Source organism: Saimiri boliviensis, chromosome 7, assembly GCF_048565385.1.
Source record: "Saimiri boliviensis isolate mSaiBol1 chromosome 7, mSaiBol1.pri, whole genome shotgun sequence".
NCBI classification, from domain to species: domain Eukaryota; kingdom Metazoa; phylum Chordata; class Mammalia; order Primates; family Cebidae; genus Saimiri; species Saimiri boliviensis.
In genome coordinates this window covers 83674311-83697564 of record NC_133455.1, presented here as the reverse complement: position 1 = coordinate 83697564, position 23254 = coordinate 83674311, and the positions used below count along the sequence as shown (strand labels likewise).

The window sequence follows — 23254 nt, the reverse complement described above, 5'->3', positions numbered from 1 at the left end:
GGGAGGGAGCGCGCGCACTGGAGCCCTTGTCCTTGAAGGGGATTGAGCGAGCCGAGGGGAGGGGTAGGCGGTGCTCGGGTTTCCAATCACAATGGAGAAACCCAAGAGGCTGCGGAGGTGCCGGGGCCCCGCCCCGCCCCCTCCTCCCTCCTTGCGGATCCGGCGCCGGAGGAAACGCACGCAGCTGACATTGTCTTCTCCGCACCACTGTTTCTGCGGTCTCCAGAGCCTTCTCTCTCCTGGTAGGTTTCTGCTCAGGACCCTGAATCCTGGCTTACAGACAAGCCGAGTGGGACGTGTGGGGGAGTCACTGTGCGGGGAGCCGTGGGAAGGACCAAGAAGCACCTCTGTCCTCCGCGGCCTTTAGCTCTGAGCATCCGGCCTCGGGCCCTGACACTGCCGCTTGGTGCAGGGCGCAGGGCGCAGGGCGGGTCGTGCCCTGGCGGAGGGGAGGGGCGGCGGCCCAAGGGGTTTCTGCCAGGGGAGACAGAGACTTGTTGCATTTGCAGCTAAAACCGGGCCCCACTGGTCCTTGGTGGGTTCATGGCGGCCACATCACCCCCGCGGCCTGCTGGCGGGAGTGGGGACACGTGCCCGAGTGGCTGGGGGGCGGGGAAGGAACCAGGTGGAATATGAAGGCTGGACGGTCTTTACCTAGAATATTTGAATATACTACCACGGTAATAGGGAAATGCCCCCTGCGCTGGCTGGGATGGGGAGAAAGGCATTCGATGACCAGCACGTTTGGCCCCGCGCTCATCTTTACCCGGCTCTCCCAGCCTTTCCAGGAACCACGCGCCAGTTCTTTCCTGGCTCCTTTTCTTGATGCTTAGGTGCTTTATTTACTTTACCAGCTTTGGGCGCTCCGAGTAGGGAAGTCCTAGGCTTGTCCCCACAGACCTGACTCGGGGAGATCTCTGGCTTCTGCCTGCCCGCGTGATCTGCGGTTCTTCGCTGCCTGTGCCCTGAGGGAGAGGTGGTTTCTGCGCGCAGTGCCGGCTGCAGTGAGGGCCTGGGCCCTGGGGGGAGGGGAGGAATTCAAAAGCAAATGCTGCATTTTTAAAAGATTGCAATGAGAAAGATTCTGCTAAGAGGATCTTTGCTCCTGAAACTCGTTGTTTCCTTTTTTTTTTTTTTTTTTTTTGATTGAGATGGAGTCTCTCTCTGTCACCCAGGCTGGAGTTTAGCGGAGTGATATTGGCTTGGCCCACTGCAACCTCCGCCTCCCGGGTTCAAGAGATTCTCCTGCCTCAGCCTCCCAAGTAGCTGAAACTACAGTGCACGCCACCACGCCCAGCTATTTTTTGTATTTTTAGTAGAGACCGGGTTTCGGCATGTTAGTCAGGCTGGTCTCGATCTACCGACCTCGTGATCCGCCCTCCTCGGCCTCCCTAAGTGCTGGGATTACTGGCGTGAGCCACCGTTCCCGACCGGCACTCATTTATTATTTGTAATGATTTATATCCACAGCAGTGAGGAGACGTAAAGGACCAAGACTCAAGAGATTTTTACCCTGTTTTTCGTTCTTGTTCCTTATCCTGCGCTCTGATGTTGGCATAGGCCTGCATATCACGCAGACCATTTTCTTCTCATTTCTTAAAACTCCTTTTAAAGAAAAATTAAAGAAAAGCACTTTCTCCAGAAAAGTCTGGTAGAAAATCTGGCTCGAGGCTTTAAATTATACTGCCTGAAGTTTTCTGAATTAAAAGATCTTTCAGAACAACGAATCTGTATTTATATAGCCACCATTTCTGGATTTTCATTTCCCACTGCTTCCTGGGCCTCCCTATATACCAAACTGATTTTAAACAAACCATCTAACAACAATAAACTTAAGTGCAAAACAACTATTCATGTGTGTCTTCCTTCAAGAAGAGCTGCAGCATTCTTCTGAGCCTGCTTAAAATGCAGGCCATGTTTTATTTCATTTTAAGGTCGTCTATTTGTAGAGGCATTTGCACAACATTGCATCTTTCTTCTCTCTCTAGCATCTGCCAAGAAACTGTGTAATCTGTAAAGGAGAAAGAATACTTTTATCCTTAAGATGGGGGGAAAATTTTTTGGAGAAAAAGTAGCTATAAAATAGTTGTTAAACACTTGTCTCCAAATTCAGGTACTTTATTCCAACTCAGAGTTTTGCTAACTCTTACTTTACATATACAGTTAATAAGATTTATTGTTTAGTCCGTTGCAGATTAGAATTAAAAACTGGACGAAGTATTGGCACAGTTTGAGACAGGTAGGGTGACCTCAGATGCGACAGTCTGACATGAAAAGTAAAAAGCAAATGAAAATAATGGACATTACAAAGGGTTATTATAATTATGAAGAAAATACTTATTTGCCATCTGTATTCTCTGTTCAAGAAGGCAGGGTGGTATATATTTAGTGTAGTATAAATTGCCTTGGAATTGATGTTTATTTCAATAGATTTTGCTATTTTTTTTTCAGTTACCAAGAAAACACATCTGGTTATCTGATGACACAGATAACATTTGGTGTTACTGTACAGATCATTCATTTTCCAACAGGTTTTTTTTTTTTCTTTTTCTTTAAACTTTTGGGGGCTTTAGTTTGGATGGTTAGACAGAAACTGGTTCAAAGGCTGATACTCACCTAATATGATCCGCTGAAAGTACAATGTATTAAATGTCTACCTACCTTCCAAGGAGCTTCTTGGGTGCCCTAAAAGGAATTCAGGTTGCTATTTTTGCAGACTTTCATAAAAAATATTCATTGCCATTTTATTGTCACTATGTATTAAGTATAGATTCTATGTCCAGTACTCTGTAACACATTTTATGTCAGACAGTAGAAGAAACAGTCCCTATCTTACAAGAATGAAAATAACCATTGGTAGTAGATTATGTTTATAATTGGCCGTTAATTCTTTTTATCCAAGCTTAAATATAAGTTAATACTAGACCCAAACTTAGTTTACGTAGTTACATGTGCATTCTTTTCATAGGGGAAACAGAAACAAATTAGCTAATTTAAAGATAAATATTCACAGTTTTTTTAACCAGAAATATTCACAACTTATTAAATACACACATGGAATCATAGGCCTAAGAGAAGAATTCTAATGGGCTTCATGAAAGTTTTTACCTTAATGAATTATTCCATTAAATGGGTCTTGTGGTTCTTTAAAATATGTTCTGCTTTCTAGAATATCGTTAGGCTGATTTTAAGTTATACTTGAATTCAAAATTGCATTATAACATTTTAAGGATAATTTCTATTTGGATTTTATATGTAGATACATGTGTAATGTTTTGATTCTTTCCTTGCAGTGCAAAATGGCAACTCTTAAGGAAAAACTCATTGCACCAGTTGCAGAAGAAGAGGCAACAGTCCCAAACAATAAGATCACTGTAGTGGGTGTTGGACAAGTTGGTATGGCGTGTGCTATCAGCATTCTGGGAAAGGTACATTTCAAGAACACCATAAATGATAGAGAAGTTCAGCATGTGTACACAGTTTCTTAGGGCACCTTGGGATTTTATTATATCTTTAAAAGACTTTTTTCCTGAACAATTTAAAGTCGTAGATGTAATCACACTTCACTTTAAAATATCTAAGCATCTATCTCCTAAAACAATTATATTCTCCCTATGTGACCATAATAGTTACTACACTTAGAGATTTTAACACTGATGCAATATTGTCATTCAGTATATACCATTAACATTTTAAATTCTCCATGTTGTCAGAATCATGCCATTTATAGCTATTTTCACCTCAGTCCCAGATAATGAATTTTATATACTTGTCATGTCTCTTCATTCTTCTCTGATGTGGAACGGTTACCTAACCTTCTTTTGTTTCTTGTGTCATTGATTTTTTTGTAGCATCCAGGTGAATTCTGTAGCATGTCCCTCAATTTGTCTGTCTGATGTTTTCTTGTAATTTAGCTCTGGTTGAATTTTTTGGGTGGGGTTAGGACTAGGTGATGTCATGTCCTTCTCTGTGCAGACCATCAGAAGGCACATGATGTTTTACTTGTCTCGTTACTGCTGAACTTAATCCCCTGGCTAAAGTGGTCACAGCAAGCCTTCTCCATGCAAAGATCCCTTTCCCTCCTTTAATTAATAAGTAATCTGTGCCGAGTCTGGCTTTTTGAGGTTGTGGGAATATCCTATTATGCCCCTTAAACTTTTACCTAATGGTTTTATTTTGAAATGATTTCAGATTTACAGAAAATTTCTAAGAATAGTAAAAACAAAACTTTCACAAATATTCACCTATAGTTACCAATTCTTAACATTTTGTTCTTTATGCTTTCTCATCATATGTACATAAACATATATTTGTATGTGTGTTTATAGGTAGATTTATAGATACAGAGATCTATAGAAATAGATACATTTGGCTGGGCGCGGTGGTTCATGCCTGTAATCCCAGCACTTTGGGAGGCCGAGGCGGGCGGATCACAAGGTCAAGAGATCAAGACCATCTTGGCCAACATAGTGAAACCCCATCTCTACTAAAATATAAAAAATTAGCTGGGCGTGGTGGCGTGCGTCTGTGGTCCCAGCTACTTGGGAGGCTGAGGCAGGAGAAGTGCTTGAACCCGGGAGGCAAAGGTTGCAGTGAGCGGAGATCGTGCCACTGCACTCCAGCCTGGTGCCTGGCGACAGAACAAGACTGTCTCAAAAAAAAAAAAAAAAGAAATAGATATATTTGTCCATGACATGTGTCTATATCTACCTATATATGGCTTTCTTCTGAACCATTTGAAAATAAATTGCCGATATTTGCCCATTACTTCCAAGTTCTTTAGAGCAGTGGTCCCCAACCTTTCTGGCACTAGGGACCACTTTTCGGGGGGGCAGTTTTTCCACAGGTTTGAGGTGGGGGGATGGTTTTGGGGATGAAATTGTTCTACTTCAGATCATCCGGCATTAGCTAGATTCTCTAGATTCAGTGCCTGGGTGTTGGGGACCCCTGTTTTAGAGTACATTTCCTAAGAATGGGACATATTCTGAGATAATCAGTGCAATTATCAACATCAGGAGATTTAACACTAATACCATACTATTATCACCATCCACTTCTCAAGGCTCTATTTTTCCTGTGTACCTCCGTAAGCTTTTTGCCTTACCTCCTATGTATCCCTTATAGTTCAAACCACAGTTACACTTTCTTTAGTTCTCAAAGACTTGAGAAAAGAAGCCCTTTCCTAATTTATCTCACTGAACTGATTCCTTATTTCTTCTGACGGCTGCCTTAAATGTAGGAACAAGAACAAAAATGCTGCCTGCCTTCAGAATACAGTGTCTCTTTGTGTCATATGTAAAGGCTGCCTGAATAACCCCTAACCAAGCACATTTCTGTTTTCAAAGTTTAAATTCTAAACCAGCAAATGGAATCTTTACTGAGAAACGGTTATCAAAAAAAAAAATAAATAACTAAAAAACGTAGTGCGCATCAATGAAAGTTTTATCCTTTTGCATTTCCTTCTAGCTAGCTTCAGTTGACTAGGTAACTGTCATTTAGGATAGCAGCTTCCTAGATTATAGGGAATTTAAATAAGCACAATTTTGTGCTCACTGTTCATGCCAATAAAAACAAAAAGTATTTCAGCTTGCATTTCTTTGGAAAAAAACATCGAGTACCTGCCGTATTCAAAGATAAAATGAAAATGCTTTCTCCTAAATAACCACAGGAGATAGGAACTGTTTATATACTTGGTATTGGATGACATGGCTAATGCTCAAAGGGCCCGAACACAGCCTCACACATGGCAGTGGAAGGGCTGTATGTTGAACCCAGCTCTGAATTCTTCACCATAGTGACTTTACAATTTTCTTTTTATTCAATGCTAGCATTTAGGCATTTAGAAAAAATAAATGCAAATACTAGCTAAAGATTTTTCTTTTGTTAATCTCAAAATTTGGACCTTTCAGGAAACTATATCTGAGCTACCATGATTTTATAAGAAGTACCTCTAGGATTGTTGTAATTGCAAATTTTAATTCTCTTCAGTAAATAGTTTCATTGAGACTGTACCTAGAGTTAGATAACACTTCGGCTCAACTCAAGGGCTTTAGAGACTAGGCCCTGCCGCTAACAGATTTGGAATCTTCAGATTCAGAGTGATTTCTGTTTTTCTTTTTTCCTTTTTCTTTTTTTGAGACGAAATTTCTCTCTTACTGCCCAGGCTGGAGTGCAATAGTGTGATCTTGGCTCACTGCAACCTCAGCCTCCCGAGTAGGTGGGATTGCAGGCACCCTCCACCGCACCCAGCTAATTTTTTGTATTTTTAGTAAAGACAGGGTTTCACCATGTTGGCCAGGCTGGTCTTGAATTCAGTTGATCTCCCTGCCTCGGCCTCCCAAAGTGCTGGGGTTACCGGTGTGAGCCATCGCGCCCGGCTGATTCCTGTTTGCAATCTACTGTTCCTTTTCCTTTTATCATTAGCAAAATGGAGTACATTGCTTTAGAAATTATGTGGAGACTATATAATGAAGAATATTTTTGAAAACATAAATACAGGAAAGAATGATTGACTTGTTGAAAGATGACTTAATCAATTAAAAATGGCTAAATATTATTTTAATGGGTGAAAATAAAAGTGGTTCAAAATTGTGTTAATACACGGTCAAGATTAGAAATCCCACTAGCTTAATAGAGAAAGGAAAATCACTCTGCATGTGGGTGTTTGTATATTACTTCATTTATTCCTTTCTGGAACCCGTCAGAAGATATTGTCATCTATACTTTATTGTTGAAAAAAACAAAACAAAACACCTAAGATCACACAGAGAGTACATGCCAGATCTGGCCTTTTTGAGCTCATAGATGGTGTACTTTGCCCCCAGAAGTTAAATAAAAGTGTAGCATCAGAGAGGTTAAGTGGGGACATGCGGTAGCTAGACTTGCAAAGCCCACTAAGGCTCCCTAGTACGATGTCCCACCATATGAAAACTCGATTATTTTTGGCTTCTACTTTTGCTCACTCTCTGCAGCCCATTGCTGACATAATAACCATAGGGAGCTTTCATAAAACTAGTGGCTCCCCTACTCAAAACTTTCCAGTCATTTTACAGTGCACATATGCTCCACACAGACATAAAATCCCATGAGGCCTCACAGATCCCTCCCTGCTCATTTCTCAGAACAAAGCAATAGAGCACACAACTCCGGGGGCACCATGCACACAGGCGCAACAGACCTGCCAGTGCAACGTGATGGTCCCATCTCTGACGTCATCTCTTCTATTTGCCCTCTGCCTCCCAAATAGCAACCACTTGCATTTCCTTTCACTTGGAATGTCCTTCCCTAGGCCACAGGGTTGACCCCTTATCATTCAGATCTTACTGCAAATGCATGCCCTTGCAGGCAGGTCCTTCCCTGCCTTCCCATATAAAGTACATTTCCTTCCTAGTAGTTTCGACATCTCGCTGCCTTATGCACTTCAGAGCACTTCTACCTTCAGAGATTATCCAGATTTTTTTGTTTAATTCCTGTTTCCTTCCCGATGCTTTCTATCGCAGCAGAGACTTATCATAAGTGTATACCTGAGTAGTAGGTTAATGCCAGGCACTTACATGATAAATAAATGAATATTTCCTGCTATTACTTATAAGGTGCACTCATATTTTGTCAAACTTTGGTCATAGCTTTTGATTTTTTTGTATCTTGTACTGATGATATAAAACTTTACTTTTTAAAGTAAACAGACTTTACTTTTTACTTTTGCCCCATTATCCATTTTAGCCACCAAGAGGAGGAGCTGAGTGTTTAAGTCATCATGTCGTAAGGGTCATGAAGAACTTCCAGACAAGATTATCTTAGATCCTTAGCTTCCTTTTTTTTTTTTTTTTTGAGACGGAGTTTCACTCTTGTTACCCAGGCTGGCGTCCAATGGCGCGATCTCGGCTCACCGCAACCTCCGCCTCCTGGGTTCAGGCAATTCTCCTGCCTCAGTCTCCTGAGTAGCTGGGATTACAGGCACGGGCCACCATACCCAGCTAATTTTTTGTAATTTTAGTAGAGACCTGGTTTCACCACGTTGACCAGGATGGTCTCGATCTCTTGACCTTATGATCCACCCGCCTTGGCCTCCCAAAGTGCTGGGATTACAGGCTTCAGCCACCGCACCCGGCGATCCTTAGCTTCTAAGTCTGTCTTTGGTTTGAGTGTTTATCTTTGCTTCAGTCACCTGTAGCCATGTTCTTATAGTACAAACACAGATAACAAAACTCTTAGGAGGAGCAAGGTATGTACAGACAAATTGCAAAGTAGTTCTGCTGTGCAAGACTTGGCTTAAAAGTAAACCATAATTAAAATTTGGTATTTGTACAAGCCAGGTTTGGCATTTCAGCCAGAAACATGCTCAAATAGTATTTAATAATATAAAAGTAGCATTTTGGAGGGGAAGAAACACAAACTATTGAATAAATGGCACTTGCCCATTTAGTTAATAATTTGAGAAAGGTTATACCCTTTCCTCCCACAAATTTTACACATACTAAAAACTTGGAGATATGTATATATATACACACACACACATTTTTGAGAGATGGAGTCTCGTTCTGTCACTCAGGCTGGCTGGAGTGCAGTGGCACAATCTCTGCTCACTGCAACCTCTGCCTCTCGGATTCAAGTGATTCTCCTGCCTCTGCCTCCCGAGTAGCTGGTACTACAGGTGCATGCCACCATGCCCTGGTAATTTTTGTATTTTTAGTAGAGACAGAGTTTCACTGTGTTGGTCAGGCTCGTCTTAAACTCCTGACCTCAGATGATCCACCTGCCTCAGTTCCCCAAAATGCTGGAATTACAGGCATGAGTTACCTTGCCCGGCCAACACTTGGATATAAAAACCATCAAATACTAAGGCACTGTGATAGTAATGTATTACTTAGGAGGAAGAAAAGGCGGAATATATGGTTGTGTCTGTTCCACACAAGACTTTAGATTAAAAGCCTTTCTTTTTATTTAAGTCTGTCACAGGATTAAAAATAAATATGTTTTTTTTTTTTTTTTTTTTTTTTTGAGACGGAGTTTTGCTCTTGTTGCCCAGGCTGGAGTGCAATGGCGCGATCTCGGCTCACCGCAACCTCCGCCTCCTGGGTTCAGGCAATTCTCCTGCCTCAGCCTCCCGAGTAGCTGGGATTACAGGCACGCGCCACCATGCCTAGCTAATGTTTTGTATTTTTAGTAGAGACGGGGTTTCACCGTATTGACCAGGATGGCCTCGATCTCCTGACCTCGTGATCCACCCGCCTTGGCCTCCCAAAGTGCTGGGATTACAGGCGTGAGCCACTGCGCCCAGAAATAAATATGTTTTTAAAAGCAGTTTTATTGTTATATTAAGTAAGCTTTCAAAAATGATATTTTGGTATCTAATTGACCTTGATCCATAAAAAGAATACTGCTTTTTAAGTTAATCTAAATTTTGCTGTTTCAAACATTTTAAACATACTTACAGCTTAAGTGAATTATATATATGGTAAGTTCATTTTATAAAATATGTGAATACAGAGGGAGATTTAGGTAAGCCAAACAGCAGCACCAGTACTTAGTCACACATCCTCTGTTTGCACACCTCTCCATTTGTGGGATAGTCAGTGCTGCAGATGCAGCTAAATTCGGCGTTTCAATTATTATTTAAGTGTTGGATCTCTTCCTTCCTTATCAGCAGAGTATGTGCTACTCAGGCAATTCTCTACACCCACTGAAACAAAGAGACAGGATCTGAGATCCTGTGACATCCTTTCCTACTTAAGCACTAAATTGTTTTGCCCTGTTGACTTCTGCAGCACACATGTGATGTTACTAAAATAAGAATGATATTCCCAGTGCTCAGTACCTTAATAGAACCGTTACAGCTATTATTAAGTTTTATTAAGTTTATTATTATTGCATTAATTTAGGACTTAAAAAACACAAATGAGAATTTTGTGTGTGTTTTTTTTTTTTTTTTTTTTTTTTTTTGAGACGGAGTTTCGCTCTTGTTACCCAGGCTGGAGTGCAATGGCGCGATCTTGGCTCACCGCAACCTCCGCCTCCTGGGCTCAGGCAATTCTCCTGCCTCAGCCTCCTGAGTAGCTGGGATTACAGGCACGCGCCACCATGCCCAGCTAATTTTTTGCACTTTTAGTAGAGACGGGGTTTCACCATGTTGACCAGGATGGTCTCGATCTCTTGACCTTGTGATCCACCCGCCTCGGCCTCCCAAAGTGCTGGGATTACAGGCTTGAGCCACCGCGCCCGGCGAATTTTGTGTGTTCTTATCAGAGGTTTGCAAAGCAACAAAAGCAACTTTAAAGATGTCAAAATGTGTTTAAGTAAAGATAGATAAAAATTAATGCCAGTATTTGATATAACCGGAAATGAAGAAATGTTTTCTACGTGATCCCTAACTCGCAGAACGGTCATTTCAAGAATCTGTAAGTAATTTGGTTGCTCAGAAGTAAGGACTCATTCAGCCATCAGGACGCTTTCAGTGTAAGAGAAATCCTCACAAGCAAGCCCACTGTAACTCACTTCATGAGACCGGCTAGCCACTTAGATTTTAGCAACAGACGACGGTGTTTATTCATTGTCGTACAGGGAGCGAGACCTGCTTTATCTAGCAAGCTAAGTAGGTCAGCTTTTCTTATTTTTTGTCTCCCAGCTCTCTGATGCATCTCCCTCTGGTGGCCCCTGCCGCCTGAGCTACTCCACCTTCTTCAAAGTGCTTCCTGAACTCCAGTTATTTCTGCTCCACACCCCCCACCCCTGTGCCAATTAACACCCTACACCTTTCACCTGTGTAGCTGGTCACACTACTGTTCTTAGAATAGGTTGATCCTTGAACAGTATGGGCAGGTTCACTTACAGGCAGATTTTTGTTAACCAAAAATGTGTTGAAAATATAGTATTCAGGGGATGCAAAACCCAAATATATGGAGAGTCTTTCACATCCCGTGAATACTGTCATTTTGTATACTTGCTTATACCCAGATTTTGGTACACTCAGTTGTTCTGGAACCAATCCCTTGAGTATTGTACATTGAGGAATGACTCTATTGGCATTTTTAACTGGGCCCCAGTACTGATATATTCTACTTAGCTGATATTTTTGCTACCAGCCATAAAAACAATAAAAGCAAGGATTCTGGTGATGTTTCAATTGGAGGGATAACCACTTTTTAAACAGTTTATAAATTATGACTTCCGTAAGATAATGGAATTTCATAGCTGACAGCTTGTTTAGATGTATCTAGACCAACCACTTTTTTTTTCCCCTTTTTTTCTTCCACTTTTATGTAGAGATTCCAAGAATATTGAAAAAAAAAAAATGTGATTCCAGGCCTGGGGTGGTGGCTCATCCCTATAATCCCAGCACTTTGAGAGGCTGAAACTGAGGTCAGGAGTTCAAGACCAGCCTGGGCAACATGATGAAAACCCACCTCTACTAAAAATACAAAAATTAGCTGGGCGTGGTGGTGCACACCTGTAATCCCAGCTACTCAGGAGGCTGAGGCTGGAAAATCACTTGAGCATGGGAGGCAGAGGTTGCAGTGAGCTAAGATTGCACCACTGCACTCCAGCCTGGGCAAGAGTGAGACTCTGTCTCTTTTTCTCTCTCCATATGTGTGTGTGTCTGTGTGTGTGTGTGTGTGTGTGTGTGTGTGTGTATACAGATATACATCTGTATATATATATATATTTCAATCAAGATTAAATAGTGTATTCATTACTTTAGATTTTATTTTGGATAGGGGACAGAGGATGACAACTGGAATAGAAAACAAAAGAAATCTGAGACTGGGCAAGTCTCAGGCACACATTTGGAGTGATCACCTGTGAAAAAATCTCCCAATCCTAGACTCTCTGTCCATAAAACTCTCCTTCTTTTCCCTGTTAAGACATTTGAGTGGATCAGAGCCAACCCGAAGATTCTAAGCTTCAACACGGGTTTCAAATCCTACTCTAAAGTAAACTCACATTCCTGGTGATTTAAGCCAAATCTACCCACAGAAAACCTCTTAACTGGGGTGACTTCAAGGATGGACACATTGTCCAAGGTTGTTTCTGGGCCTGAGTGTATTTTTATTTTCACCATTCCCTCTTCTTAATATGTAGACTTGTATTCACTGGGCCCACTCTTGAACTAAGCTGGTTTCATAATGAATCTTTTAGTCTATATGCTCTTAAAGTATAGTTTGTATCATGTGAACTGAATCCTATTTGAGTATCTTATTTCATGGTAAAATTCTTAAGATGTTTTGACCTTTGGTGCTTGGACATGTAAAGATCTTTCTTTGGGTTAGATTTTGAGCCGAGGCATCCTAGAGTGGCTTAGGGTTCTAATGCCTGTTTTTGCATTTACAGTCTCTGGCTGATGAACTTGCTCTTGTGGATGTTTTGGAAGATAAACTTAAAGGAGAAATGATGGATCTGCAGCATGGGAGCTTATTTCTTCAGACGCCCAAAATTGTGGCAGATAAAGGTAATTTCACTTAATGCCCAAAGTGAACAAATGTTAATTTTTTTTCATGTCCCCCAAAATACACTTAGAATGCATCTTACAGCATAATAGATTTATTTTTAAGTAGGAAAAGTTGAAGTTTTGGAACAGGTATTTCAATACCTGTTAATAAAATATTTATAATCTAGTTTAGTAAATTCAAATTATTTCCAAATTGTTATGTAATTATAAAATGTTTTCCCCTTTTTCCTCATTTTATAAATAGCTCTTATTTCTCTACTATATTCTACTTTTTATTTCTAATATATTTTATATTCATTTATTAATGGACAGCTATCTAAAATGAGTTTGCTAGCCATACATGATCATCAATATGTCACCTAGAAACCCACTTGCTACTGCTAAAATATACACATAGCAAATTGACATTTTCCCATTGGAAGTATATGTAGAAAATGGTTATGTATTCCACACTCCACATGAGTTATCTTTATCCTAAAACAGATGCATTCCCTAAAATGAAAGTTTGAATGCATTCTTTTCTTTAAAAATGTCTTATCTTTTTATAAACCTTTGTCTATATTCTAAAACCTTTAGCACGGGCCTGCACAGATCTCAATTTGGATACGACTTGCATTTCCTCATGCCTCACCATCCTCCTCCTCTCCCTCGGTCTCTGTTATAAAATCAGTATTCCCATCCTGGTGAATCTGGTTTGGCAGTTTCTTCTTTTGTTCTGGGTCCAGTTTATCCTCAAGGTTAAACTGAAGTATGGCTTCTATTAACCCTCTCCCACATACCTTCTACACATTTTATATGTAACATTTTGGGCGATTGTGTTACAATGGCTTGTTTGTATGTATCTGAGAACAGGCATGTTTTCGACCCCAAAAGTATTGGTACAAGGTAATTTCAATGCCTTGAAAAAAACTAAATAATAGCTATTATTTATAAATTTGTGACATTCCGGGCACCATGTGAAATATCTTGCACACATATTTCATCTAACTTCATCTTTGCAACAACCTTATGAAATGTAGGGACTGTAATTACCTTCATTTTATGGGAGAGGAACCAGAGTATTAGTAACCATCAAAAGGTACACTGTAATCCAGTTTAATTATGTGAATCATCTGTAACTATTGAGTCAGATGATCACATCAAATTGCAGTATCTGTATATTTTTAAAAAGGACACACTTCCTTAAGAAAAAAATAAAATCTCCTGGGAAACTTGCAGTGATGAAAAGTAAATAAGCTTCCTACAAACGTATTAGAAATCCATGTTTTAGTTTCCAGACAATACCAAACACTTCAGTGTCTTTTTGCCCTTCCTAAATTTAACTTTTTAGGATAAAAGTAACTTAAAAATGATTCAGTTTTTTTTCTCTCTCTTTTTTTTTTTTGGCTACCTATTGGATTCACTGTTTATACATCATTTTATTCCTGATAGTTCATTGAATTCGTAGCCAAAAACATATTTTGGGGTTATCTTTATTTTCAGAGGCATTTTGATGTTTGGATTATTGCAGTGTAGTTCAAGGGAGAAAAAAGAAGCCATAGAAACATTAAAAACTTCAAACCCTTACAATACAGAAAACTTAATTCACATATCCGTTCTAGCATCTTATGTGTGGTTAGGCTTTTAGAGCATATCATATTGGATATATTTTATTGAAGAGTTGCATTTAAAGTACCTGTTTTTGCCTCTCTTTTTAAAGATTATTCCGTGACCGCCAATTCTAAGATTGTAGTGGTAACTGCAGGAGTCCGTCAGCAAGAGGGGGAGAGTCGTCTCAATCTGGTGCAGAGAAATGTTAATGTCTTCAAATTCATTATTCCTCAGATCGTCAAGTATAGTCCTGATTGCATCATAATTGTGGTTTCCAACCCAGGTATTGTAATACTGTCAGCCTCTGTTCTGTTAAGTTCAGTGTTTTGGGATGTTTGTTGTTGCTGTTTTGGACTAAAATCAGTCCCAGTATTCACTTACGGAAGCAATTTACATGTCTTTTTTTATTGGCCTTAGTGGTGTTTGCAAACACCAAATGTTTGAAAAATGTGAGAAGAGTTTTATGTAAAGCAATTTCATGACACCTTCCTTCCTTCCTTTCTTTCTCTTTCTTTTGCCTTCTTTCTCTCTTTTTTCTTTTCTCCCTTCCTCCCCCTTCCCTCCCTCTCTCTCCCTCCTTTCCTTCCTTCTTCTTTCTCTCTCTCTCTTTTTTTTTTAAAGAGATGGGTTTCATCGTGTTGGCAGGTGATCCGCCCACCTCAGCCTCCCAAAGTGCTGAGATTACAGGCATAAGCCACCATGCCCAGCCCCTTCTTTCTCTTTCTTCTTTTTCTAAAAAATAAATTTAAAAACATAATAAATTTTTTTTTAAGAAAAGCAATTTCATGTTTTTGCTTCATCTGGCTTGGTTATAGATTCTAAAGACTTTAAAAAATTTTTTTAAGGATTATCCTGGGATGCATAAAGAAACATTTGAATGTAGTTTCGTAAGAAACATTTCAACATATTTGACTTTTTGCCTTCTGGAAAATCCCATTATACAGAATTGAAACAGATTAACCTTGAAGAGAGGCATATCAGAAAGCCATTAAACAAGTCTGTTTTAAAGATAGAAATAGACTGTATTGATGGACAAATATATGCTAACACCAAATGCTCTGACTTAAAAATTGTTTTCCTGTCTAACTTACATCTACAGTGTGAACATTAAAGCTTCTGACTAGAAAGAATTCACTTTTTTAGCCTTGACAATTAAAGTGTGCTCCATTTGACACTGCTTTTGTCTATAGTTGCCACCAAACTTACTGCATGTTGGTGAGCATAGCAGGCACATTGGTAAAATAGTAAATAAAATGAATTGATTATCTCTTACACTTCACATAGAGAAAGATTATGAATAAGAGCTAGGGGAATCCCCACCGTATCTTGGGTATTGAGAGTTGGTAGCCAGCAAGGACAGAAGTTATTTCCATATTTTTACTCTCTGCAAACCCAGATTGGAGTTTGTGAAATGGTTCAGTCTTAGATATAAAACTTCTCATACATGTATATGTTTGCCAGGTAGATGTAGAATAGGAATGATAAGTAGCCAGCACATAGTGAGTTAATGCATCCTGTGCCTCAGGCAGGCATCGCTAAATGATTGTGCAACTTTCTAGATACAGCTTCACAGCTGGATTTTCCAGGGAGTCACTTCCGCTGAATCAAAGTTGGCAAGGAAAAATTATCCTGTACCAAATGTCCTTGAATTATCTCAGCCATTGTCTACAGATGAGTGTGGGGGTGGAGGCTGCAGGATTAACTTTCAGCTCTTCACCTTGCTTGTGTGCAGTTTTTACTTTTTACAGTTTAGCCTGCAAGTGCTGTGACCCTGTCTGGAACAGCAAACGTTTTTTCTCTGTGGTTTCAAGGCTATATGCCACACTGGAGCAAAGGTTCTTAGGAGCATAGATGTTCTTTTATTAAATAGAATTTTTTAATACTATGTATTCTCATAATTGTTTACTTAAAGATACTCATGCCCAGAAAAATTTCTGGTAGCAGGATTAGGTACATTAGTAATCAAAGGCTTCTTTGTTCATGATGACAATCTTTATAACTATGGAATGTTAAAATTGGGGGAAACTTAAGTGACAGTCTGATTCAGCCTGTTTTGTTTTTTTCAAGTTAATCTGCAAGGTTCTTATGTATTCTTGTTTCACATAATGCAAATGTAAAAGCCGTGTTGCATTTTTCATGTCTGGCTATCTTCATATAGGCTTAAAAGTTTCTTTTGATCTCTCTCATTCCTGTTATTTCTAACTATGATAAGTTAGTATTTACATCTTTCTGGTCACATTTCATTTGGGGCATGGGGACGTGGGGAAAGGGAAGCCTGGGCACCCCAAGCTGCATAACAGTTGAAATTGGCTTTGGTTTACTTATATATTATTTCCAAAATTTGTAGTGGACATTCTTACATATGTTACCTGGAAACTGAGTGGATTACCCAAACACCGTGTGATTGGAAGTGGATGTAATCTGGATTCTGCAAGATTTCGCTACCTTATGGCTGAAAAACTTGGCATTCATCCCAGCAGCTGCCATGGATGGATTTTGGGGGAACATGGCGACTCAAGTGGTAAAACAAACAAACGAAATACCTATGATACTGGTTTTGCCATTTTGAATTTTTTTATTTCAAATTTTATAGACTTTGATGTACTTCGGAACAGGTGCAAAAATGGTAGTTACTTTTCTATTCCAACTTACTTTATCATTTATTCCTCTATCTTTCTATCATTTACCTTTACCCTGATGAATTAAGCATAAATCAGTCCTCTTATGCTTTTCTCCATAAGTTGTTTACTATATGTTTCCTCAAAACTAAGATTATCTTTTTCATAATCACAGTACACTTATCAAAGTCAGGAAGTGTAACACCGATAAGAGTATTATCTAAACCACAGTCCACTAATTCACATTTCACCAAGTTTCTCAGTAGTTTCCTCTAAAGCTTTTTTCCTAATTCAGAATCCATTCTAGGTTCACACATTACATCTATTGTATCTCCTTAGCCTCCTTCATTCTGAACAATTTCTCAGTCTATCTTTGTTTCTCATGATCTTGACGTTTTTCAAAAGTCAGGTGAGTTATTTGGTAGAATGCCCATCAATTTAGGTTTGCTGATTGTTTCTTTATCATTAGGTTGAGCTATGTACTTTCGGTACAAATACCACAGAATGACCCTATAGCTTTCTCATGGCATCACATCCAAAGGCATATAATGTCAGTGTGGCCAAAAACTGATGAGAAAACTGTGATAGGTCAGTTAAGGGTGTATTTTGCTAGGTTACTCTGTGTGAAGTTACTACTTTTCCTTTGTAATTTTTAAGTGATTTGTGGGAAGATGTTTTGATACTGGCTAGGAAAATGTCTGATTCCTCATCAGATTTTCTCAGCTAAGTTTAGCATCTATTAGTGATTTGTGGTTGAATAAATTATTAGCACGATAGTTGTCAAACATGATCTGCTAATTCCATCATTTATTCTATATTTGTCAGTTGCATTCTACTGTAAGTCAGAACTTTTTCTTCTTTCTTTATTCATTTGTTGATATCAATGTTGCCTCAGATTTTTATCTCATGCCCCAAATATTCTGTCACTATCATTTGTAACACTCAAGTTATCCCACGTTTGGCAAGTTACAGGCTTTTCAAACTGACTCTATGTCTTTTTTTTACTTGTCCCATCATTTTTTGAGCACTTCCTTCGCAATAAGTTGCACCAGCCTCATTTTGAAGTTTTCCCTGCCCAGCAGTAGAATCAGCTGTTTTCTTAATGAGCCCTGCTTGCTTTCAGCAAGGAATGGTAATTAGAAACCAAGATCAGGGCATAGGTGTGCTTGTGCTACTGGTGTATTTTTGCTTCTAGGACCTTTCAGTAGACAGAGCTGTTACATCCATTGTGTTTGTTGAAGGTGGCATGAATTATGTCTACTCTTCTATAATGTAAAATAATCCTTACCTGAAATGAAATCTTGTTTTTAATAAACTATTAATTATAACTGTTATTTAGTAAGAGACTGTATGATAAAACTAAATATTTTCTTTAGGAACTTAAATTGAAGTAAATAATTGTTGTACATAAATCAGTAATTCTAGAAAGAGCAACATTAAAATCCCATTACACTTTTTTTAGTGCTTCATGGTGAGACAATTAAAAACTATATTATAAATGTTTTATTTGACTAAATTTATTTCTGCCACATATGTAAAGGATTATTTTCTCCCAATAAGGTCAAAGTATAAATCTTTTGAATTCAGTGGGAGTTTGAAATGCAATTTTAGTAAAGGGTTTATCTTGGTGTTGTACGAATTTGTTCTTGAAATTAGAGTATAATTTATTTGTGCCTTTTAATACAATAATACTGACTTTTTTCTGACACGTCATAACACTTTATTCAAGAATTCAGGCTGGATTGCAGTGGTGCGATCTCAGCTCATTGCAACCTCTCCCTCTCTGGTTCAAGCATTTGTCAAGCCTTGGCCTCCTGAGTAGCTGGGATTACAGGCACACACTACCACACCCAGCTAATTTTTTGTATATTCAGTATAGACAAGGTTTCATCATGTTGGCCAGGCCGGTCTCAAACTTCTGACCTCAGGTGATCTATCTGCCTCAGCCTCCCAAAGTGCTGAGATTACAGGTGTGAGCCACCATGCCCTGCCTATGCAAGAATTCTTTTACCTCCAAGGATTTGTCTGAATTTTTGTCTGGTTAAATTGTAATGGTCCTATGTGTCTCTCTTGATCAGATTAACTTGAACATGGGAAGTTTTTAGCTAGGCAACTCCATAATTTTAGGCTCGGTTCTCCCATCTTAACAAGATAAGGTGACTAACGAGAGTTTTTAGTTTCTCTGAACCTGTTTCCTCATCTACAAAATAAAGATAATTATACCACCTATGTACTATATAGAAAGTACTTAGTACAATGTCAGGTGTACAGTAAAAGTTCAGCAAGTGCTAGTTATAATTATACAGTTCTAGATCTATGGATGGGAAGTGATATTACATGTCCTCTAGTTCAAGACTTTAATTTTAGTGAGAAGAAAATAAGATAAAGTAGGTGAGGTAGCTGTTGAAGATCTTTTAGTTAGCTAGTGGCATAACTACAGTTGGAATCATGTCTTCTGATTCCTGTCCAATGTTCTTTTCTGTTATGACTTTGTTATTTTTCCCAAAACATCTTTAAAATGTTCACGTTGATCTATATTGTATACATAAAATGAAAGATAATTAAACCATGCTCACTAGACATGATTATGTACATTTCATACTTTTCATCAAAAATTGTGAAAATGTCCAATTACCCTGACTTGCCAGAAGTTGTGGACTAAAAGGGGATCTTATCTGGCTATACATAGCTTTGTTCTTCATATCTGTTTCAGCCACACTAGAATCTATCCCACACCTAGTGTTCTCCTTGGAAACCTTTGGAGGAGAAGGAACAATGTTCTCCAAAGGTCTCCAAGAAATACATAATTTAGGTTTCAAGGCCCAATTCAAAGGCCTGTTTTGTGTAGTTCTTTCTGACACTCTTCACCCTTAAAATAAGTAGACCCTTATTTATAATTTTTACTGAACTTTCATAATTATACTTTATTTGGGTCTTATTCTAGGATTTTTTTTTTCTTTGCTCTAGAATAAAGAAGCATATATGAGAAAAATATGGAGGAGAAAAGTAAAAAATTCCTCAAACCAAAGTTTAGCATAGTCCCCAACTAGAACCTCTTGTGATTTCACACACCTAGAGAGAGGCAAAGAATTTTATTTTCTCTGTAACTATGACACAGCAATTCTGCTTTGCACTAAAATTACTGAAAGTTAAAAGGTCAGATAACGTTGCTATTTGAAGGCACTTGTCTGCCTTTTGTGGGGAACTATACCGGAGAGTCACTTCTTAGAGCAGTTCCAGTTGGTATTTAGTAACTTGAATCAGAGGTGAAATTGCACTAAAAGAAGAAAAGGTTTTTAAGAATAACGTCAGAAATATCTGCAATATCCTTTTTTTACAGTGGCTGTGTGGAGTGGTGTGAATGTGGCAGGTGTTTCTCTTCAGGAATTGAATCCAGAAATGGGAACTGACAATGACAGTGAAAATTGGAAGGAAGTGCATAAGATGGTGGTTGAAAGGTGAGTGAAAGGGAGCTTGATTTTAGATGATTAATTTCATCTTTACTTAAATGAAGTTATAAACATTTTCTATGGCTATCTGCTTAGATAAACTCTTAATGTAATTATCCAGCTGTTATCTTTTGAAACTGATATGACTTTTACACTGGTCACACTCGCCATACCAGTCTCTCTGGGGAAAGCAAATATTTTTCTCTCTAGATTAAGTCTATTGTAGCGGTAACAGGAGCAAAATGTGGAATTAACAAGTGAGAAGAGTCTTCAAATTGCCTCCTCTCAACAAATAAGATTGATTTATTTAGAAAGGTAAACTTAGACACTATTGATTTCATAATTGCCCAAAATAAATAAACTTGCTGGCTGATTGCTGACAGTGTTTAAGTTTTAATAACAAGACTAACTGATGTCTCAAATATAGAATCATTTTGTTTAGTTCAGTTTTAGTAATTGTTTTTCAGGAATTTGACCTGCATGTGGAGAAAAAAAAAAAAAACCTTGAAAAAGTTGAAAAGGTCTTTATAATTTCAATTAACATAACCCTTTATTTTACAAATGAGAAAACTATGGCTCACCCAGATAATGTAACTGGTCCAAGTTCTTCTACTCAGGTGTCAATTGCATTAAGTCCCCATTTTCTGTTACTCAGCTAGAGTTATTCCTGCTACTGCTCAAGTACCAGGGCCTCTGTGGGTTTTGAGAGCTACAATTTGTGCTGAAAAAATTGCTGGGCAAGATATTGTCATCATTTTTATTAGTTGATTATAATATGTTAGGTGACAGTGGCAAGTGAGACCTCACAATTGAGATATAGTTTATCCTTTTACTTTCATTGTTTCCTGATTTTGTGTGTTTGGAAATATGTTTACAAATAAGTTACATTGATTGGAAAATATATGTTTTTACCACAGTGACTTTATAATCTTTACTTATACAATAAACTAATGTTATCAAACATTTATATAGTATTTACCATATAGTGCTTAAAGTTATAAGCATATTACGTATATATTAACTCATTTAACACTCAAACTTATGAAATAGTTACTATTCATATCCTCGTTTAAAGAAGGGCAGACTAAGGCAAGAAAGGTTAGATAATTTACCCAAGATTATAATTAGAGACAGAGCAGGAGTCAAACTCAGGTGGTCTGGTTTCAGTAATGATTGAGTCTTATTTCATTGATGTCTTTATAATTTTTAAGTGCCTATGAAGTCATCAAGCTAAAAGGATATACCAACTGGGCTATTGGATTAAGCGTGGCTGATCTTATTGAATCCATGTTGAAAAATCTATCCAGGATTCATCCCGTGTCAACAATGGTAAAGGTAAGACAAACCACTACAAAATATAATATGATTTCTAGCAGTGTTATTCTAGAAAAAGATTAATTTCAAGAGGCCCAGACCAGATAACATCATAGTTCATAGTTATTTCTGTCTCTGAAGGTTTTATGTAAGCCATTGTCATTTATCAGCAGAAGTCTTGATCAACAAGGGCAATAACTTACAGACTCTTAAGACATTCAATAGATGTAGTCATTTTTCTTTGTATAATTTTGCAAATTAAATATTAACTCTGATTCTTTACTTAGTACATTCTTAAAGTATTGATCATCTGAATAAGTGTAATCGAGTTTCATTTAAAGTTGATATACGAAACTCTAGATTGCCTTTCATAGAGCACTTGATATCTTAGCAAATACAGTTTAATTCAAAAGCTATGGAGCAAATGTATAAAACAGGTAGAAATTATTTTTCAAACAAAACTAAAATTATATTAAAATGTTTTGTAAGACAACTGATTAATTTTCTATAAGTCAGTGTAAATCAAGTATGTCAAAATTGGGTAATTACTGAGTCTCAGGGTACGATTATAGGAATTTGTTTATTCTGTCTACTTTTGTGTATGTACCAAATTTTTGAAATTCAAAGTTTAAAAACTTATATTAAGGTATGTTTAATATAATTATATAATTGGATTAGTTATATAGTTAAATGACCTTTTGAATAAATTACCCACACAAACTGATAAAATGTTTTGGAAATTGTTTTGTTGTTGTTGTTGTTGTTGTTGTTTAGCAATTCTTAGGTGGTCCAAGAATCTTGCTTTTAATGGTCTCTGATTATTACCTAGGACCTTGTAGATTGGCTACCACTTTCTGAAATTTCTTTCTTAAAGTCTGTGAGCAACTTAAAGCTCATAGTGCATGTTTGCATATTCTATGTATAAAACCTAACTCAAAACGTAAGTATTGGGGAAATGTGGACCTGTATGTGATGAAAATCAGACTAGAGGATGAGTTTGTGCCTATCAAGTTTCCTACCAGTCTTTCTGTTGAAGCATAGGACCTTTCATTATTCTCTTTTGTACCCTCTTTAGAGTTGAGGTCTTGCTCTGTCACCCAGGCTGGAGAGTAGTGCCACGATCACAGCTCACTGAAGCTTCAAACTCCTGGACTCAGACAATCCTCCCACCTCAGCCTCCTGTCTTTGATCATTTTTACATATGGTTCCTTGTCTTAACCTCAGTGCTTTGTTGTTCTGGCAGGGGATGTATGGCATCGAGAATGAAGTCTTCCTGAGCCTTCCGTGTATCCTCAATGCCCGGGGATTAACCAGCGTTATCAACCAGAAGCTCAAGGATGATGAGGTTGCTCAGCTCAAGAAAAGTGCAGATACACTGTGGGACATCCAGAAGGACCTAAAAGACCTGTGACTACTGAGCCCTAGGCTGTAGAAGTTTAAAACCTATAATGTGATTAACTCTGAGCCTTTAGTTTTCATCCATGTACATGAATCATAGTTTGCTCTGATCTTCTTCAATATGTGAATTTGGGCTCACAGAATCAAAGCCTATGCTTGGTTTAATGCTTGCAATACGAGTTCTTGAACAAATAAAATTAACTATTGCAGTGTGCTTGTATTTCTGGGATTCCTTCCTTAATGATTCCTGAAAGATTTCAGTCAATCTGTCAAGTAATTCTTACCACATATCATAAATGTCCCTAAATTCCAACATCATCTACACTCCTCCCTCTGGATGACACAAAAATTATTTATTGCAACATATGCCACAGTTTTGTAGTTGTTGTCCTGAGAATATGATTATCAGTTTAAGGTAATAACTGAAGAAGTTGTAATGG

At 38.3% G+C, this 23254-nt stretch overlaps 1 protein-coding gene across 1 annotated transcript; it reads left to right on the top strand.

Moving 5' to 3' along the window:
* Positions 1 to 133: 133 nt before the first annotated feature.
* LDHB (lactate dehydrogenase B) lies at positions 134 to 23034 on the top strand. Its single transcript, XM_003945155.4, has 8 exons — positions 134 to 242; positions 3294 to 3428; positions 12328 to 12445; positions 14145 to 14318; positions 16383 to 16556; positions 19994 to 20111; positions 21314 to 21437; positions 22660 to 23034. The coding sequence occupies exons 2-8, from the start codon at positions 3300 to 3302 to the stop codon at positions 22825 to 22827; spliced, it is 1005 nt and encodes a 334-aa protein (XP_003945204.2). The 5' UTR covers positions 134 to 242; positions 3294 to 3299; the 3' UTR covers positions 22828 to 23034.
* Positions 23035 to 23254: the final 220 nt, after the last annotated feature.